This window comes from Mobula birostris, chromosome 3 (genome assembly GCF_030028105.1).
Source record: "Mobula birostris isolate sMobBir1 chromosome 3, sMobBir1.hap1, whole genome shotgun sequence".
Classification (NCBI taxonomy): Eukaryota; Metazoa; Chordata; class Chondrichthyes; order Myliobatiformes; family Myliobatidae; genus Mobula; species Mobula birostris.
This window is the reverse complement of record NC_092372.1, coordinates 189,006,334-189,026,521: the sequence shown is the minus strand read 5'-3', so window position 1 is coordinate 189,026,521 and position 20,188 is coordinate 189,006,334. Positions and strand designations below refer to the sequence as shown.

At 40.2% G+C, this 20,188-nt stretch overlaps 1 protein-coding gene across 1 annotated transcript in view; it reads right to left on the bottom strand.

Annotated features, from left to right (window-relative positions):
• myo3a (myosin IIIA) overlaps nt 1–20,188 on the bottom strand; it is a 391,513-nt gene that overhangs the window by 281,533 nt on the left and 89,792 nt on the right. The window contains exons 5-6 of the mRNA XM_072254428.1: nt 13,009–13,085; nt 568–713 (exon numbers count right to left, since the gene is read on the bottom strand). Of these exons, the coding sequence (XP_072110529.1) occupies nt 568–713; nt 13,009–13,085 (223 nt within the window). The remainder of the gene's footprint in view (nt 1–567; nt 714–13,008; nt 13,086–20,188) is intronic.

The window sequence follows — 20,188 nt, the reverse complement described above, 5'->3', positions numbered from 1 at the left end:
TCATGGAAAGTATACTACTCCGTGTCAAGTACGTTCAGCTGCACAAGTGACATTTCTGAATTTGTCACGGTGCTGGAGATACCCTAGGAAGCTGAACATAGTGGAAGATTAATGAATTTCGGCAAGAATAGCAGAAATCATTACATATAGTTACATTAAAATGAACAAGACTGCTACAGCCTCACTGAAAAGAAAAAAAAATCAAATCTTGACTACAGTTTAGGATACTAGTAGGAATTTTGTTCTGTTACAGTTTCAAATCTCCCAGATACTTTATTATGTGTTAGGCTGCAGAATAGAATTTAAACAAAGCAACAAGAGACAGACCGTATTCTGTTTCTGCAGAGCTCCGCACCACAGTATATCTCAAGAAAAGCTACATGTCATGTTAAACACTACTGATTTTAAGGTTGGCACTTTAGAAAACGGAAGAAACTTTCAATAAAAGTGAAGGGAAATCAGAGAGAAAAACAATCCTTCTGTACTGTTGTCAGGATTTTCAGGCTACTGCAATGTTAGGAAATGAAACAGCAATTTTTCTCAGGTTTGGCAAACACCATTACATACCTTGGAATTTTGAACAAAGCCCTCATTGGATGTAGATCTGTCAGTGGTGGATTACCATCACCCAGCTCAATGGCCGTGATACCCAAGGACCAGACATCACATCGTACGTCATAACTGGAATCCAGCTGTTGTTCACAAGCTATGACCTGATCATTAGGAAATCAAACATGTATTCTGTGTTACTAGTAAATACTGACAGTACTGGTCAAGTGTTACCATGAAGTAAGAAAGAGTTATTTATAAAATCACAATTCACATTCTGAAAATCTTAGCTTTACAACACATACAATAGGCATTAACAGGTTAGCTGTTGATTAGTCAATGGCTTAGAAATTCTTCTATAGCAACGCACGCAAAATGCTGCAGGGACTCAGCAGGTCAGACAGCATCTATGTAGAGGAATAAACAGTTAAACTTTCAGCCAAGACCCTTCATCAGTACTCTATGTAGGATTCTTCTATACTTCTGTAAACATTAAAACATTATTATAACTAATCTTGGTGCTGTTTGTGACAGCTGTATTGTAAGAGTGTTAAGTTTGAGCTACATTAAAGAGATTTGTCAGATTTCCTAGTGTAAGCTGCTGTGAAACTGACATTGTCAATTTCTGTCCAGTGTTCTCCTGTGATGTGTTGTGAGGCTTCGCTATTGTTCAATGTTGTGCAGCCTCTGCAGAGAGCTCTTAAACACCATACCAGCAATACTATTCTAGCTGCAGGGTAGAGTTGCCAAAGAATAAATAGGAAAAGAATATATTGTAATTCTTGGGGATAAAAGGAATCAGGTCAGACTAAAGACAGTGGCTTTAGGAAGCATGTGTAGAGGGGCCACCTATCCTCTCTGGACGGCACATCCAGAGGTTCTTTAAAAGAGTTTGCCAAGGATATCTCTGTAAGGAAATAAGTGCAGCCTCTGAATGCCAAAATTTTGACAGAACCTGACATATTAGCAAGTATCAATGCAAGCATTGGCTGTTCCTGTGGACTGAGGGTAAAGTACCTGTGGCGGTGGTGAGAACTCAGAGTGGGCATAATAGAGAGCTTGTCCATTGAGTCAATACGGGTAGAACTTAATAATAGGAAGGGTGCACTCACTCTGATGGGATTGTACTATGGGCTACACCCCTCCCCCCACATAGCCACCAGGACACTGAGGAACAGATATGCTGACAGAGTAAGGGTAAGTATAAAAACAATAGGGTTGTTGTCAGAGGGCTTCAAATTCCCTAATATAAACTGGGAGTTTCTCAGTGTAAGAGGCTTAGATGGGGCAGAAGTTGTTAGATGCATCTGGGAGGGTTTCTTAAATCAATAGTCCAACAGGAGGAGGGATTCTACTGGACATGATATTGGATAATGAGTCTGGCCAGGTGACTGACCATTCAGTGGATGAGCAGTTAGGGAACAGTGGCCACAACTCTCTCAGTTTTAAGATAGCTAGAGATAAGGATAAGTATGGACATTGCAGGAGAGTATTAATTTGGAGTAGAGCAAATTACGAGAGCATTAGATAGGAACTAGGGAGAGTTAATTGGGAACAGCTTTTTTTGGGCAATTCTACATCTGACATATGAAGAGCATTTTAAGGCCAACTGGAATGTGTACAGAACAGGTATGTTCTAGTAAGAAGGAAGTACAAGGACGGCAAGGTAAGAGAACCTTGGATGCCCAGAGAGGTGATGAACTTAGTCAAGAAGAAAAAGGAAAAGCTATGTCTCCTACGTAAACCTTAAGAAGCTAGAATCAAATAGAGGCCCTTGAGGATTATAAAGAAGCCAGAAAATAACTCAAAAAAGGGAATTAGGAAAGTCAGGAGGGTGATGAAAAGTGCTTGCAGTAAGATTAAAGGGAATCCCAGGGAATTCTATACATAATCCAGCAAGAGGATAACAAGGGAGAGGGAAGGAACATTCAAGGATAAAGGGGGGAATATTTGCTTGGATGTGGAGGATGCGGGTGATGTCCTTAATGAGTACTTTACATGTGTATTTACCAAGGATTAGGACGTGGACTATAGGGAGATCAGTACCAAGCATGTTAATATGCTAGAGCAGTTTGAGTAAAAGAGGAGGTAGTTTTGGATTTCTTAAAGAGCATTAAGGTGGTTAAATCCCCAAAGCCTATTGTGATATAAAGAGAGTCAGAAGATGAATTTTCTAGGCTTTGACCGATATCTTGATGTTCTCTCTAGCCACAAGCAAGATCCTGGAGGACAGGCAAGTAGCTAGAGTTGTTCCATTATTCAAGGAGAAAACCAGGAGTAACCCTGGAAACTATAGCCTGGTGAGTTTCATGTAAGTAGTAGGGAAATTTATGGAAGATAATTCTTAGTGATAGGATTTATGGGCATTTGGAAAATCATGGCCTAATTAGGGAGAGCCAGCATGGCTTTGTATGGGGCAAATTGTGACTCACTAATTTGATTGCGTTTTTTGATGATGTGATGAGAGTGGTTGATGAAGATAGAGCAGTGGATGCTGTCTACATGGGTTATTGTAAGGTGAATAACAAGGTCCCTCAGGGAAGAATGATACAGAAGATTAAGGTGCATGGGATCAATGGTGAATTGGCCATTTGGATTCATAAGTGTCTTGCCCATTGAAGACACAGGGTTGTGGTTGAAGGGTCTTATTCTAGCTGGAGTCTGTGATTAGTGGTGTTCCACAGGGATCTGTACTGGGAACTCTGCTCTTAGTGACATATATAAGTGACCTGGATAAAACTGTAGAGGTGTGGGTTAGTAAGTGTGCAGATGATACAAAGATTGGTAGTGAGGTAGACAGCATAGAAGACTGGCAAAGAATACATTAGGATATAGATCAGTTCCAGATATAGGTGGAGAAATGGCAAATGGAGTTTAACCTGGACAAATGTGAAGTGTTGTACCTTGGAAGGTCAAATGTAAGGAGAAAGTGTTGGGCAAGATCCTTCATAGTGTTGATGAGCAGAGGGATCCTGAGGACGAAGTCCATAGCTCCCAGAAAGTGGTTACACAGGTTGAGAAGGCATATGGCATTGTTGCCTTTACTGGTCAAAGCATTGAATTCAAAAGTGAAGAAATTATGTTGCAGCTTTATAAAACTATACTTCGGCTGCATCTGGAGTACTGCATAAAGTTCTGGTCACCCGATTATAGGAAGGATATCCATAAGACCATAAGACTGGGGAACTGAAGTAGGCCATTTTGCCCATTAAGTCTGCTCCGCAATTTCATCATGGTTGATCCATTTCCCTCTCAGACCCAACCTCCCACCTTCTGCCCATATCCTTTCATGCCCTAAATAATCAAGGATCTATCAACCTCTGCCATCATCACAGTGGCTGTCATCAGAGTGGACAGAATCAGTGTGGTGATCATGAGGCTTCAGCGAAGTGAGTCTTCATTCAGAGAAAGCAAAGAAAAGAAAAACTCAGGGTTATTTTTTTTTCTCCTTCCCTTCTTCATGTCTGCTCAGCTAGGACAACAGAGATGAGAAGCAGCTGAGTGGAATGCTCTCTTGTGGGATGTGGGAAGGCAGGGAGACCTCCAGTGTCCCTGACCACTACATCTGTGAGAAGTGCATCCAGCTGCAGGTTCCAACAATTAGTGTTAAGGTGTTGGAGCAGGAAATGGATGAACCCCAGATCATTCTGGATTATGAAGGGGTGATAGAGAGGACATATAGAGAGGTAGTTACACCCAAGGTGCAGGACACAGGAAGCTGGCTGAGAGATAGGAAGGGGAATGGGGTTAAGGAGCTAGTGCAGAGTACCCCTGTGGCCAACCCCCTCAACAAGAGGTATATCACTTTGGATACTGCTGGGGCAGGTGGGGGGTGATTTATCTAAAAGAGAAAAGTCACAGTGGTCAGGTCTCTGGCCCAGAGTCTGCCACTGTGACTCAGAAGGGAAGGGGGAAGAGGCATGCTGTGATAATATGGGATTAGTTAGTTAGTTAGAGGAATGGACAGGAGGTTCTGTTGGCAAGAACTAGATTCTGGGCTAGTTTGTTGCCTTCTGGGTGCCAGGGTCCAATACATCTCAGATCGAGTTCTCAGCATTCTTAAATGGGAGGTGAACAGCCAGAAGTCGCGGTCCTTGTAGCTACCAATGACATGAATAGGATGAGTGACAAGGTTCTACCTAGGGAGTTCATGTAGTTAGGTGCTAAGTTAAAGAGCAGGAACTCCAGTGTTATGATCTCAGGATTGCTACCTGTGCCACATGCTAGTGAGGCCAAAACTAGGAAGATTATAGAGTTTATACATGGCTAAGAAGTTGGTGTAGGAGAGAGGACATAAGATTTTTGGATCACTGACAAGTTAGTACCTGTACAGAAGAAATGGTTTGCACCTGAACTGGAAGGCAACCAATATCCGAGCGGGAAGGTTTGTTGATGCTCCACAGTGAGATTTAAACTAGAGCTGCAGAGGGATGGGAACCAGAGTGCCAGAACAGTTAGTGAAGAAACTGTGCAGGCAAATGTTGGTAAGACCTCAGACAAAGTTAGGAATCGAAAGGTTGAACATGGCGTGACTAATGTCCCAAGCTGTGTATATTTCAATGCAAGGAGTATCATAGGAAAGGCGATAATAGTGCTGAAGATGAGGTAGCTGGTGTACAACAGAGAAAATGTGTAGTGAGGAGAGGCTGTTGATAAAGCAAAATTACACTGAACAGGATGAGTTGCAACATAAAAAGTGGGCAAAATCAAAAAGTTAAATACAGGACTGAAGGTGTATCCAAGGATCCACATTATATCAAAAGGACAGGAAGGAAGGCAAAGGGGGCGGCATTGCTCTGTTGGTAAAAGTGAAATCCAATTAGAAAGAGGTGACGTAGGGTTGGAAGGTGTTGAATCATTGCAGATAGAGGTAAGGAACTGCAAGGGTAAAAAGACCCTGATGGGAGATGTGTGCAGACTCCCAAACAGTAATAAGGTTGTGACACACACAAACTGTTGGAGGAACTCGGCAGGCCAGGCACAATCTAGGAAAAGAGTACAGTCATCGGCCATAACCCTTCGGCAGGACATTCTAGATGCTGTCTAGATACTGTCTAGATACTGCCTGGCCTGCTGAGTTCCTCCAGAATTTTGTATGTGTTGCTTGGATTTCCAGCACCTGCAGATTTTCTCTTGTTAGTAATAAGGATGTGGGCTACAAATTACAACCAGAGATAGAAAATGCATGCCAAAAGGGTGATGTTACACTAATCGTGGGGGATTTCAGTATGCAGGTAGATTGGGAAAATCAGATTGGCGCTTGATTCCAGGAGGAGGTATTTTCTAGAGTGCCTATGAGATGACTTTTTCGAGCAGCTCATGGCTGAGCCTACTAGGGGATCAGCTATTCTGGACTGGGTGTTGTGCAATGAACCAGAATTGATTGGAGAGTTTAAGATGAAAGAATCCTTAGGTGCAAGCGATCATACTAATTCACCGAAATTTGAGAAGGAGTAGCTAAAGTCAGGTGTATCAACATTACAGTAGAGTAAAGGGAATCACAGAGGCATGAGAGAGGAGATCACCAGAATTGATCGGAAAAGAACGTTGGCAGGATGACAGCAGAGCAGCAATGGCTGGAATTTCTGGAGGCAATTTGAAAGGCACTATGCGCGTTTGAATATAATACCCCCAGCCCTGTATTCACCCTTTACAATTTTGTCAACCTTTTGCGTTGCAACTCATCTTGTTGACTGCAGTTTTACCCTATCATCGGCCTTTCCATGCTAGGTGTCTCACAACACATTTTCTCTGTTTGTAAACCAACTACCTCATCTTCAGCACTATCACTCCAGTTCCCATCCGCTGCTGAATTAGTTTAAACACATCCAAACACCTCTAGCCAAACTACCCACAAGCATATAGGACCCCTTGGGTTCAGGTGTAATCCGTCCCTTTTGTACAGATCATACCTTCCCCAGAAGAAATTCCAATGATCCATAAATCTGATACCCTACCCCTCCACCAGTTCCTCAGCCACGCATCCTGCTATCAAATCATTCTATTCTTACCTTCACTGGCACGTGGCACATGCAGCAATCCAGAGACTACTATTCTGGAGGTCTTGTCACAAGACAAGACAAAGGAGCAGAAGTAGGCCATTCGGCCCATCGAGTCTGCTCTGCAGCTCCCCCATGAGCTAAACTATTCACCCATCTAGTTCCAATTTCCGGCTTTTTCCCCATATCCCTTGATACCCTGACTAATTAGATACCTGTCAATCTCGTCCTTAAACACCCTCAATGATCGGGCCTCCACAGCTGTATGTGGCAACGAATTCCACAAATCCACGACCCTCCGGCTAAAAAAATTTCTCCTCATCTCCATTTTAACTGGGTACCCTCTAACTCCAAGACTATGGCCTCTTGTCCTGGACTCATCCACCAAGGGAAACAACCTTTCCACATCTACTCTGTCCAACCCTTTCAACATTCGAAATGTTTCTATGAGATCCCCTCTCATTCTTCTATACTCCAATGAATACAGTCCAAGAGCTGACAAACGCTCCTCATATGTTAGCCCCTGCATTCCAGGAATCATCCTCATAAATCTTCTCTGAACTGTCTCCAACATCAGTACATCCTTTCTAAGATAGGGGGGTCCAAAACTGCACACAGTATTCCAAATGAGGTCTCACTAATACCCCATAGAGCCTCATCAACACCTCCTTACTCTTATACACTATTCCTCTTGAAATGAATGCCAACATAGCATTCACTTTAGTCCCTTTGCACTTCCGATTTTTGAATTTTCTCCCCATCTAAATAATAATCTGCCCGATTATCTCTTCTTCCAAAATGTACAACCGTACATTTGTCAATGTTGTATCTCATCTGCCATTTCTTTGCCCACTCTCTTAAACTGAATAAGTCTCTCTGCTACTTTCCATTTCTTCAACATTTCCTGCTCCTCCACCTATCTTGGTGTCATGCGCAAACTTAGCCACAAAACCATTTAATCCATAATCCAAATCATCGATATACATCGTAAAAAGAAGCAGCCCCAACACCAACCCCTGCGGAACACCACTAGTAACCGGCAACCAATCAGAATAGGATCCCTTTATTCCCACCCTTTGCTTTCTGCCTATCAGCCAGTGCACCACCCATTTCAATATCTTTCCTATAATTCCATGGGCTCTCATCTTATCAAGCAGCCTTATATGCGGCACCTTCTCGAAGGCCTTTTGAAAATCCAAATATACAACTTCCACAGCCTCTCCCTTGTCAATCTTATTCGAGATTACCTCAAAAAATTCCAATAGGTTGGTGAGGCAGGATCTTCCCTTCATGAAACCATGCTGGCTTCGGCTTATCTTGTCATGCACTTCGAGGTATTTCGTAGCCTCGTCCTTAAGGATTGACTCCAATATCTTTCCAACTACTGATGTCAGACTAATAGATCTGTAATTTTCTTTTTGCTGCCTCCTTCCTTTCTTAAATAGCGGAACTACATTTGCGACCTTCCAGTCCTCCGGAACCATGCCAGAGTCTATTGATTCCTGGAAGATCATTTCCAATGCTTCCACAATCTCCAAAGCCACCTCCTTCAGAACCCTTGGGTGCACCTCATCTGGACCGGGAGACTTATCTATTCTTAGTCCACTTAGCTTCCCAAGCACTTTCTCTCTAGTAATCTTGACTGTACCTAATTCTATTCCCTGATACCTCTGGCTATCAGGTATATTGCTCATGTCTTCCACTGTGAAGACTGATGCAAAATACTCATTCAGTTCCTCTGCCATCTCTTTGTTATCCATTATAATTTCTCCAGCATCATTTTCAATCGGTCCCGTATCTACCCTTGTCACTCTTTTACTCTTCATATATTTAAAAAAACTTTTAGTATCCTTTTTTATGTTAATCACCAACTTCCTTTCATAATCCATCTTTTCTTTCCTAATGACTTTCTTAGTTTTCTTCAGTAAGTTTTTAAAAGTCTTCTAGTCCTCATTTTTCCCACTAATTTTTGCTTCCTTGTACGCCATTTCTTTTGCTTTTATTTTTGCCTTAACCTCTCTTGTTAGCCACATTTGTGCCATTTTCCCATTCATGATTTTATTTTTTCTTGGAATATATTTTTCCTGCATTTTCCTTATTTCTTGTAGGAATTTCATCCAATTCTGCTCTGCCATCCCTCCATTTAGCTTACTTTTCCAATCGACTTGGGCCATTTCCTCTCTCATACCACTGTATTTTCCCCTGTTCCACTGAAATATCGATACACCTGATACCAGCTTCTCCTTTTCAAATTTGAAACTGAATTCAATCATATTATGATCACTACTTCCAAGGGGTTCCTTTACCTCCAGCTCCCTAATTGCCTCAGGTTCATTACACAGCACCCAATCCAAAACAGCCAGTCCCCTGGTGGGCTTCTGGACAAGCTGCTCCAAAAAGCCATCCTGTAGGCATTCTACAAACTCCCTCTCCTGAGATCCATTACCTTCCTGACCTTCCCAATCCACTTTCATGTTAAAATCCCCCATAATTATCTTGACATTTTCCTTCTCACACGATTTTTCTATTTCCAGCTGCAACTTGTAGTCCACATCCCGGCTGCTGTTTGAAGGCCTGTATATAACTGCTATTAGTGTCTTTTTACCTTTGCCATTTCTTAATTCCCAGCTTTCTATCTAGCTCCCTCAAAACTCTCTCAGGATCTCCTCACCTTGTCTACCTATGTCATTGGTGCCAATCTGACCAAGACTACTAGCTGTGCATCCTTACCCGTGAGAATGCCATGGACACAATCCGAGACATCCCTGATCCTGGCACCGGGGAGACAACATATCATCTGGATGTTTCTGTTGTACCCACAGAACCTTGTCTCTGTTCTTCTGACTATGGAATCTACCATCACCACTGCAGTCCTCTTCACCTCTCTGCTCTTCTGAGCCACAGCACTAGACTCAGTGCCAGAGACCCAGTCACTGTGACTCCCCCAGTAGGGCGCCCCCTTCATTAGTATCTAAAGTAGTGCACTTATTATTGAGGGGAATGGCCACAGATGTACTCTGTACTGGCTGTGCATCTCCCCTCCTTCTCCTGACAGTCACCCAGTTACTTCTCTCCTGCAACTTTGGGATGTCTACATCCCTGTAGCTCCTGTCTATCACCAAATAGATGGGCGTCCTATTAGAATGGAGATGAGGACAAATTTCTTTAGGCAAACAGTGGCGAATCTGTGAAATTCTTTGCCACAGGCACCTGTGGAGGCAAAGTCTGCTTGGCACATTGGCCTTCATAAATCAATGTATTGGGTACAGGAGTCGGAATGTTATGTTGAAGTTGTATAAGACATTGTTGAGGTGTAATTTGGAGTATTGTGTGCAGTTTTGGCCACCTATCTACAGCAAAGATGTAAAGAAGATTGAAAGAGTACAAAGTAAATTTACAGGCATGTCTGGAGTAACAGAGTTATAAGGAAAGATTGAATAAGTTAGGACTTTATTCCTTTGAACATAGAAGATTGAGAGGAGAGTTGATAGAGGCATACAAAATTGTGAGGGGTATTGATAAGGTAAATGCAAGGAGGCCTTTTCCACGGAGTTTCGGTGGGACTACAAACAGAGATCATAGCTTAAGGTAAAGAGTGGTAGTAGATGGTTGCCTGTCTGACTGGAGGCTTGTGACTAGTGGAGTGCTGCAGGGATCGGAGCTGGATCTTTTGTTGTTTGTCATCTACATCAATGATTTGGATGATACTGTAGTTAACCGAATCAGCAAATTTGCGGATGACACCAAGATTGGGAGTGTAGCGGACAGTGAGGAAGACTATCATGGCTTGCTGAGGGATCTGCATCAGCTGGAAAAATGGGCTGAAAAAATGGCAGATGGAAGTTAATGCAGACAAGTGCAAGGTTTGGCACTTTGGTAGGACCAACCACGGTAGATCTTACACAGTGAATATTGGGGCACTGAGGAATGTGGTGGAACAAAGGGAATTGGGAATACAGATTCACAATTCATTGAAAGTGGTGTCACAGGTAAACAGGGTCATAAAGAAAGCTCTTGACCCATTGGCTTTAATAAATCAATACACTGAGTACAGAAGATGGGATGTTATATTGAAGTTGTACAAGACATTGCTGAGGCCTAATTTGGAGTATTGTGTGCAGTTATAGTCACCTACCTACAGGAAAGATGTAAACAAGAAGAATGCAGAGAAAATTTATAAGGATGTTGCCAGGTCTGGAAGACCTGAGTTATCAGGAAAGATTGAATAGGTTAGGACTGTACTCTTTAGAGGGTTGAGAGTAGATTTAATAGATGCATACAAAATTTAACAGGGTATATTTATCAGAATAAATACAAGCAGGCCTTTTCCTCTGAGGTTGGGTGGGACTACAATCAGAGGTCATGGGTGAAGGATAAAAAGTGAGAAGTTTAAGGGGAACATGAGGGAAAACTTCTTCACTCAGAGGGTTATGAGAGTGTGGAATGAGCTGCCAGAACAAGTGGTGCATGCAAGCTCGATTTCAATATTTAAGAGAAGTTTGGATAAGTACATGGGTAGTAGGGATATGGAGGGCTATGGTCCCAATGCAAGTCAATGAGAGTAGACAGTCTAAATGGTTTTGGTATGGCACAGACTAGATGGACCAAAGAGCCTGTTCATCGTTGTACTTCTCTCTGACTCTATGACTCTAAGATTGTTAGGAACATGATTTACTCACTTTGGAATAAAAACATGGTTTCATATGATGGTGGCAGTGTCTCACATCTTTGAGTTATTTGGAGAAGTGATGGTGATGATTGATGAGGGTAGTGGATGTTGTCTACATGGACTTCAGTAAAGCATTTGACATATTTTCTTTATGGTAAACTAGTGCATAAGATTAAGCTACATTAGATCCATGGTAAGTTGGTTATAGAAGATAGATGGTAGTGTTGGAGGAGTGCTTTTCCAGCTGGAGGTCTGTGTCCAATGGTATTCAATAAAGATCAGAGCTGGAACCTTTATTGTATTCAGTAAATAGAAGTGCTTGTTGGAAGCTTGATATATAGAAGGACCCTGGGTGCTTCACAGATCCCTGAAGTGACAACACAAATGGATAGGATAATATGGCATAGGCTTACAGTAATCAGTGGGCCATTAAAAATAAAAATTGGGATGTTGTATCGCAGCTGAATAAAACCTTGGCTTCGCCACATTTGGAGGACTTGCGCACTTCTGATTGCCGCTGTTTGTGAAGGATATAGAAAGCTTTGAAGAGAGTGCAGAAACAGTTCAGCACAGCGATGTCCCTGGATTGGAGAGAATTACTTATAAGGAGAGTCTGGGCAAAGATAGACTGTTTTCTGAGGGGTGACCTGACAAATGTTGATAAAATTATGAGAGTCATAGACAGGAAATAGTCAGAAATGCCGGAATACTAAAGGGCATGCCGTTAACATGAGAGGCGTGTAAGATTTTTACACAAAGAGTAGTGGATGCCTGGAACTCACTACTGAGAAAGGTGGTAGAAAAAGATACAAAGGCAACATTTAGGAGGCATTTAGAATGACACATGAACAGGCAGGGAAGAGTGGGATACAGACTTTGTACAAGCAGGTGGAAGTAATTTAAATTAACATCATGCTGACACAGAAAACATGTTTTAATATATTTTGTGCTCTATGATCTTGATGTGCTATTTGAAACAAAATAGCAAAATTAATGATTGGAGGTGTGTCAGGAAGACAAAGTGATGCAAACAGGAGGTGCAGGGAATTGGCAACACTTTCTGAAAATACATTCTTTTAAAACAATGCAATGACATTTGTTATCTGTGATGTAATGTTACAGATCATAATTACAAGGTAAATCCCATAGAAGTGAGTAAGATTTAATCACCCTCCACTTTTTCATGAAAAATGGGATCTGTTGAGAGAAGCAACACACATAAAAGTTGCTGGTGAACGCAGCAGGCCAGGCAACATCTCTAGGAACTCTTCCTAGAGATGCTGCCTGGCCTGGTGCATTCACCAGCAACTTTTATGTGTGTTGCTTGAAATTCCAGCATCTGCAGATTTCCTCATGTTTCTGTTGAGAGAAGTCTGACAAACGGTATTGTTGGATCCTAGCTTCTATTGTAATCACAAATAATCTAATCTTTTTATTCCATATTTGGTTGTTTGTTACACAATTCCTTAAAACTCCACCAATATTACAAAACCCGAATGTATTATGATTAACACAGAGTTTGACTGTGTAATCCAAACTCTAGCCCTGAGGGCTCAATTGGATGGTACTGATAGTCACTAAGCTGAGTGATGCCTATGAGGGAATGTCTCCTTTTCCATTTTGTATTGGTACTGCAGTTTTACCATCATATAGATACATAAAATTAACATAGTCAAGAAGCAAATCACAACAGTGGGGAAATAAGGAAAGAATATAATTGTGGGGAAGCTACCATTCAAAGTTTGAGTAACAATGCTGGTTGGGGGCTGTCCTCTGAATTTTCTTACTTACCTCTGGGGCCATCCAGAAAGGGGTTCCAACAGATGTGTTGCGACGAAGGCATGTGCTAGTTAATTGAGCTGAAACACCTAATGCAGGAATTAGACCAATAACATCATGAAAAGAAGCTGACATGTTGCCCAACATCATTACACACACTCCCCTGACTATCTGCACTAATAGTAAAGACATGGTGTGCTGTGAACGCTTAGAAGGTCTGCTTCTCCCTTCTTGGATGCTGCCTGACATACTGAGTATTCACACCACTTTATATTGGCTTAGCTTTCTTTCAGATTTCCAGCATCTGCAGTGTTTTAGCTTTATGTTACTCTGTATTCTCTGTTTTAAAGAAAATTTAAGCAAATACTAAAAGGAAAACTGAAGTACTAAAAAAAAGAGGAGGCTTTGCACTTAACCTGAAGGGCTGTTTATTGACTTCAGGAAATGGAGTGGAACACATGTATCTTTATCTGTTAATAGTGCTGAACTGAAGATGGTTGAGAGTATCAAGTTTCTAGGCGTAAACACCACCAATAGCCGGTTCTGGTCCAACCACATGTTCACATTGACTCTCACAAATGTTTACAGGTGCTTCATTGAAAGAATCATATCTAGTTGTATCACAGCATAGTACAATATCTGCTCTATTCAAGACAGCAAGAAATTGCAGAGAGTTGTGGACATAGCACAGTCAATCACAGAAACTAGCTGCCCCTCCATGGATTCTGTGTACATTTCTTGCTGACTCAGAAAAGTAGGCAGCATAATCAAAGACTCCCCTCACACCCCATTCTCACTTCTCCCACTTGCACTGGACAGAAAATATAAAACCTTGAAAACTTGCACTCCTCCCCACCCCAGACTACGGACAACTTCTATCCCACTGTTATAAGTCTATTAAATGGACCTCTTCTGCATTTAAAGTGATATTTTGATTTCACATTGTTACTGGTCATGTTCCTTTCACCTTATTGTCTACCTAAACCTGGGTAACTCTAACTTGCTTTTCTCTTGTACAGCCTCAAGTACTTGTGCTTGAAATGATCTATATGGATGGCTTGCAAAACTAAAATGTTCACTGTATCTCAGTTCTTTTGACAATAATAAACCAATACCAAACCAATCATTCAGTAAATTTTCAAGTAAGAGTTAACAATTTTGAATTCACAAATCTACAGTATACTCCCCAGCAATATAGACCTCCTGTGCCATATTGTTTGCAGCACAAGGGTACCTAATTATCATGAAATAGAGCTTATTTTTCTCAAGACAGCAAATGGTTCGTATCAAATGCATTGTTGTATTTTACGCACTTTCACCACATTTATTCATATCAAACACATCAATGGAAGACAAAGTTTCCATTGCTGGGTAATGCTTTATTTACTGAAGGCCAAAATACAGAAATAGAACTGTGCTCAGCATACATCAGCGTACTCAGAAATAAGACGTACAGCCAGGAGCCTGAAAATACCAATCACATTCTGACAAACAAAAATATCTACGGTGTCAGGGATGCAGCTAAAAGCTGAAATATAATGCTTACACCCTGATGTTTATCAGAACGAATCCAGCTTCCACAAGAAATTTAACATACTTAGATGGAAATCTATAAAGCTGAAATCTGTGAATCTAAACTGTTTGTCCTACAGCATCAGTTGAAATACAAAGGAATTAGATTTGAAATGCAATGCATTCTAGAGATTGAAGCATGTTTTGAAAAGATCTATGATAAAGCACATTTCATATCCACAGTGTCTGTGCAAATAGAAAATTAAGGCTTTTACATGGCTCGTGCTGGCTTTGTGGAGTGCAAGCTGTTTCTTTTGGTGAGAACAAAATGCAAAATATTATGTTACACATTATAACAGAAGAACACTGGAACCGTTTATGAATATGTCAAATGATAATGTCTCACACAAGTATGGTAGCTGCATGAATGAAATTGTAAAGAGTAAGTTCAGATTTCAAATTCAATATTTAAAATATGTATTAATTTATGAATAGCCTTTATGAATAAAATTCATGATGAATCTATTGGCAGATCGTAAAATCCAAAGTGGCTCACTGTGTCCTTTAAAGAAGGTAACCTGCCATTAGTACTCAGTATAGCCTCCACATCAATGTGTTTGATTCATGAATGTATGCCCTTCATTTAACTCTGGCCAAGTAGCGATAAGCAGATGCTGCAGCCATGCCAGTGATGACCTCATCCCATACATGAATTAGAAAAATACTCTTAAAAAAGAAAAAAAAGCTTTTCTCATTAAACCAGGAATTTGTACTTGCTCAGAAACGTCATAACAGTTATCATTGTATGTTTATTTAAGGATCTGTTTATCAGTACTTTTCCATTTGGGCATCATCTATTAGCTTTGACTAAAACAGAAGAACGCCATTCCCCAGTTGTTTTACGCCTAACAGCAATTACATTGCTAGATAAGATGTTGGGAGCTGAGGTGGAGCGGGATAGAGAGACCTTAATTACTGGGTAAACTTCCTTTGTGATTAGGATTTGAGAGGTTAAATTCATATTGTCCATGGTCTTATTTAACTGCATATTCATGTGTCTATCCAACAATCCCTCAAACACCACTATTGTATCCATCTTCACTACTAACACTAAAGCCCATTCCAGACGCCTAGACCTCTCTGTGTAAAAACACATCTCCTTTAAGCTTTCCCCTCCCAGTCTGCACCCACTGAAGTATTTGACAACAAGTGGGAAAAGAGTTCCAAACACACAATGAAATTAGATATATCCTATAACAACTGACTATCACATCAACGTTCCATTGAATTTTCTTTACAGATGCGTGGACCAACCATTGCTCTGAGCAGGATTTTGTTTTTACACAGCCTGAAAACTGCGAGGCTCTTTAAATAACAAACATGAGACAATCTGCAGATGCTGGAAGTCCAAAGCAACACACACACAATGCTGGGGGGACTCAGCAGGGAAGGCAACATCTATGGAAAGGGTAAATAGTCGACGTGTTAAGCCGAGACCCTTCATCATGACACAAGCGGCCATGAACCCGCGTAGCTTAGAGGGAACATCTGTCATTAAGTTTTAAACCAGACAAGGCTTTCATGCCTCTCCTATTCCTCCAATTCCACATCAAAAGACAGATTTCTACAAAAGTTATATGAAAGGATTCAAATGAGGAAAACCTTTTGAATCTACTGAAACTGGTGAAATACTGTTGGACATCATTGTTCCTTTTCTCATCTTTGATTTCTGCAGCACAGAAATGCAAACACTTGGCTCCAAATTATAAAATGGAGTTCTTTAGAATTATGAAACAACAAACAAGAGATCCATTCCAGTCTATATTATTTTTCCACAGGGAATGCTTCCCTTTTCGATTTTTCCATCCTACCTGCAAATAGTTCTTCACTGGCCATCCGTTTCATGCTTCTGATTTCAATAACAGCATACAACATTGATTGGTTTCAACAGTTTCCATTTTCTTCAGTAACATCCAAAGCTTCATAACACAAAATGGCTTCCAGCTCCAGATTAGATGCGTGCCATGATGTGCTGAGCTTGTGCACACATTGGAACCAGCAGCAGTGAGTGTCTTTAATAAACAATGACTTAGATTACGCCACAATTTGTTTCTTATACTAGATGATCAGCTGACTGCTGTAAAGGTACAGCTATAATGATTTTCCAAAACAGGGAGCAGGAAGGAGATGGTAGTTCCCCTGGGGAACCAGGTGGAGGATTCATTCCTGGAAGAGCTGCCTTCATTATGTAATGTGTGGAAGCAGATTAAAATTAAAGACAAACTTTGCAAAATCTATTTCCAATTCTAATAGGCAAAATATCCAGAAAAAAAATCAGCAACCTTTTCATTAAATTTCGCAGAATTTATGGTTCATGTACTGGCTTTCTAGAAGTATTCCTAAAAAGTGAATAAATGGAGCCTTTCTTGAAGAAGACATTGATCATTGGTGTTACCAATAATGTTGGTGGCTTACCAGCAAGATTCCCATTTTAACTATGTTCAGTCTAAACCAGCTGGTCTATTAGTTCCTCCAAGGCAGCAGAGCTCATCAGGTCCCAGGCAGTATCCCAGGCCAGTCCAATCTTAACTGCTCCATCAATCACCTTTCTTCAGACTGCTGACATTGAGAGGCTGACAATAGGACAAGATGGCAGCGAACGGGATGATTTACAATACAAAACTGGGACAAAATTGAAAAGGGTAATGAATGTAGGACTGAAGGTGTTATATTTAAATGCATGCATTATACAGAACAAGGTAGATGAACTTAACTTCTGGCACAGTTACAGACTGGTATGTCTGAAGTTGTAGGCATCACTGAATCATGGATGAAAGAAGATAATAGTTGGGAACTTAACACCCAAAGATACACATTGTATCTAAAGGACAGGCAGGTAGGCAGTGGGGCAACTCTGTTGGTAAAAAATGAAATCAAATCATTAGAAAGAGGTGACATAGGATTGGAAGGTGCAGAATCATTGTGGGTAGAGCTAAGAAACTGCAAGGGTAAAAAGACCCTGGTGTATCCTTCAGCAAATGAAACAGCCAGTGGCTGTATGTAACAAGACCCAGTTAATATTCAGGTAGGGGTGCATAAAGGGGAAACAACCATTAGGATCTTAGAAGTGCCAGAAAATGGACAACCCCGGAAAGGGGGTGGCTAAACACCTACCGATGAAACCTAAGGGGATTACCAAGGCCAAGTGCCCCACCATCAACCTGCCAAGGGTCAACATTGACTGGGATCTCAACTACAGTATGTGAGCCATGTTAATACAGTAGCTACAAGAACAGGTTAGAACAGAGTACTTGGCTATTTCTGAGTTGTCTTATACCCTTCTGCCATAAACAAGGTACAAAACAGGAGTTTGATGGTATTCTGTCCAATTGCCTGGAAGAAAGTAGCTCCAGCAAATCTCAAAATCTCATTAGTATTGAGTACAAAGTAGCCCACCTTAAACATTCATTCCCTACAACAGCAGCATTTAGTGGTTGCAATGAGTGCCACCTATACAATTACCTATCCAGACCAGTTCCAAACCAATGATTTCTATCACTAAGAAGGATAAGACAACACAAACACTTGATATTCCTTCATCATCTCCTGGAATTTTTGTGCGAGTACCTTCACCAAAAGGGTTGTTGTGATTCAGGAAGGTAGTTGCTTCTCATGATCAATTAGCAATGGACAATATACAGTATATTGTTCTTATGAGCAACCACTGTTCTCTTGAAGAGAACAGCACAGTAGCTGAAATGCTCCTACGCACATAGCCTTTGTTGCTGCATAGTTGGAATTTTATTTTATATAACGTTAATATAATTCTTAAATTAAGCTAATATAATTTTAAAACCCATGTTAATATAATTGTGAAATACCCTGTAATTAATTACAAAATCAAGTACCATTAACTATCCTTAATGATGTTTTAGAAGATCTGGCATTTCTTCATAAGTTCCTTCAGAAAAGCTATTGGAATACGATTGAAGTACTGGAGTATGCAAAAGCAAAAATTAACAAGTTACAGTCACAGTATTTTGTTGATACCATTTTTTGGAGTGACAAAGTGAAAGATCTTTTTGCATCTATAAGTTCTGGCATCAATACCACACCACACCATTATTTAATTCATTCAATGTGTGTGCGTGTGTAATCACTTGGATAATGCATGTCCTGATGATGAGTTAAGAGAATGGCAAGCTTTTGACCCTGTTGCTATTGCAAACACAACCAATTCTGAATTTGGAAAAGAGAATGTTGTGCAACTGACAAAAGAAATACTCAGCTACTATGATAAATAAAGACCAAAGTATTGTCTGGAAAATATCGCAGTAATACAGTGATTTCAAATTTGTCATTTCTGAGAAAGTTAAGACTGTTTCAATTAAGATGTTGAACTATATGCTTAGAAAAGAATAATTTGAAGAACTGTCAATTTTTGTTGATGTTGGAACATTTCAAGCTCTAGTGCTGACTGGGATTCAGTTTTATGAATTCAATTAAATGTATATCCCAAAAAAAACAGATGAGAAGTGGAACATTTGGATGAGCTAATGAGGATTAAGACATATCTTTCATCTGGATGTGAAATTAATCTGGACAATGTTCATAGACAATGGAATTGTAATAAAGACTGACAAGAAAAAATTACGAAGCATGGAAGATTTTCTTTATTGTACTGTATTTCATTTAACCCATCAATTAATAAATAAAATCAAATTATTCAGTTTTCATTCTAAATATACTCAGTATGTGTATTACCAAAGAATACATTTAAACTGCTGCGCATTTTTTAAGGTCATGTAAGAATTTTCTGTTCAGAGCAATGGTTGGTCTGCAGTAAAAAAAAATTAGAGGGAACATTGTGCGCAACATCTTGATCCAGAAAGATGAATGAAGGAAAAAGTGGTTAAAGGAATGAGTTTCTCATGTGACAAACTCTTACTGCTTAAATGGAACTATTTACTGTAGAGTAATCAACAAAACAAAGCACAATATTGGGAGGTTCCCTAAATCCTGATGAAGGGTTTTGGCCTGAAACATCGACTGTTTACCCTTTTCCATAGATGCTGCTTGGCCTGATGAGTTCCTCCTTTAAATTCATTCATAGTTTTGCTAAAAGGAAGGCTTCCATGAATCTATTTCAAGATGTAATTGAAGCCAAAATGAACTCCAGGAACCACATTTCCATTTTTTTAATGCATCATTAATTTAAGCTTGATTTGTAGGAACCCATTTATGGATGTTGAAATCTTATTTAGTCTGGTAAAATAGATAATATTTCTCTTTGATTGGAGATCACATTGTTTACACATGCAGATCCTTTTCTTAAGTATGAAGGAAAATTTACCTTCGTATTGCTAACTATTAGGGATAATTATTGTAACTAATGACATTAACTAATTCTTAGATGGGAAGTGCAGGAATATTACATCAAATTAATTATTAGACGAGAAGAAAGCCAAGTCCTTCTTGTTCATCTTCTATTATACTGTTAGTTGCATGGTACAATAATGATAGAGTTGCTGACTAATTACCCCTATCAATCTCTAACAGACTTGAAATACAGGAACAAAGTTTGTAGCATCAAATTTTGGAACTATTGGTCCAATCACTATTACTCTGACTTTTTTCAGGTAAATAATTGCATTAGAAAGCAATATCCTGCTCTACAGAA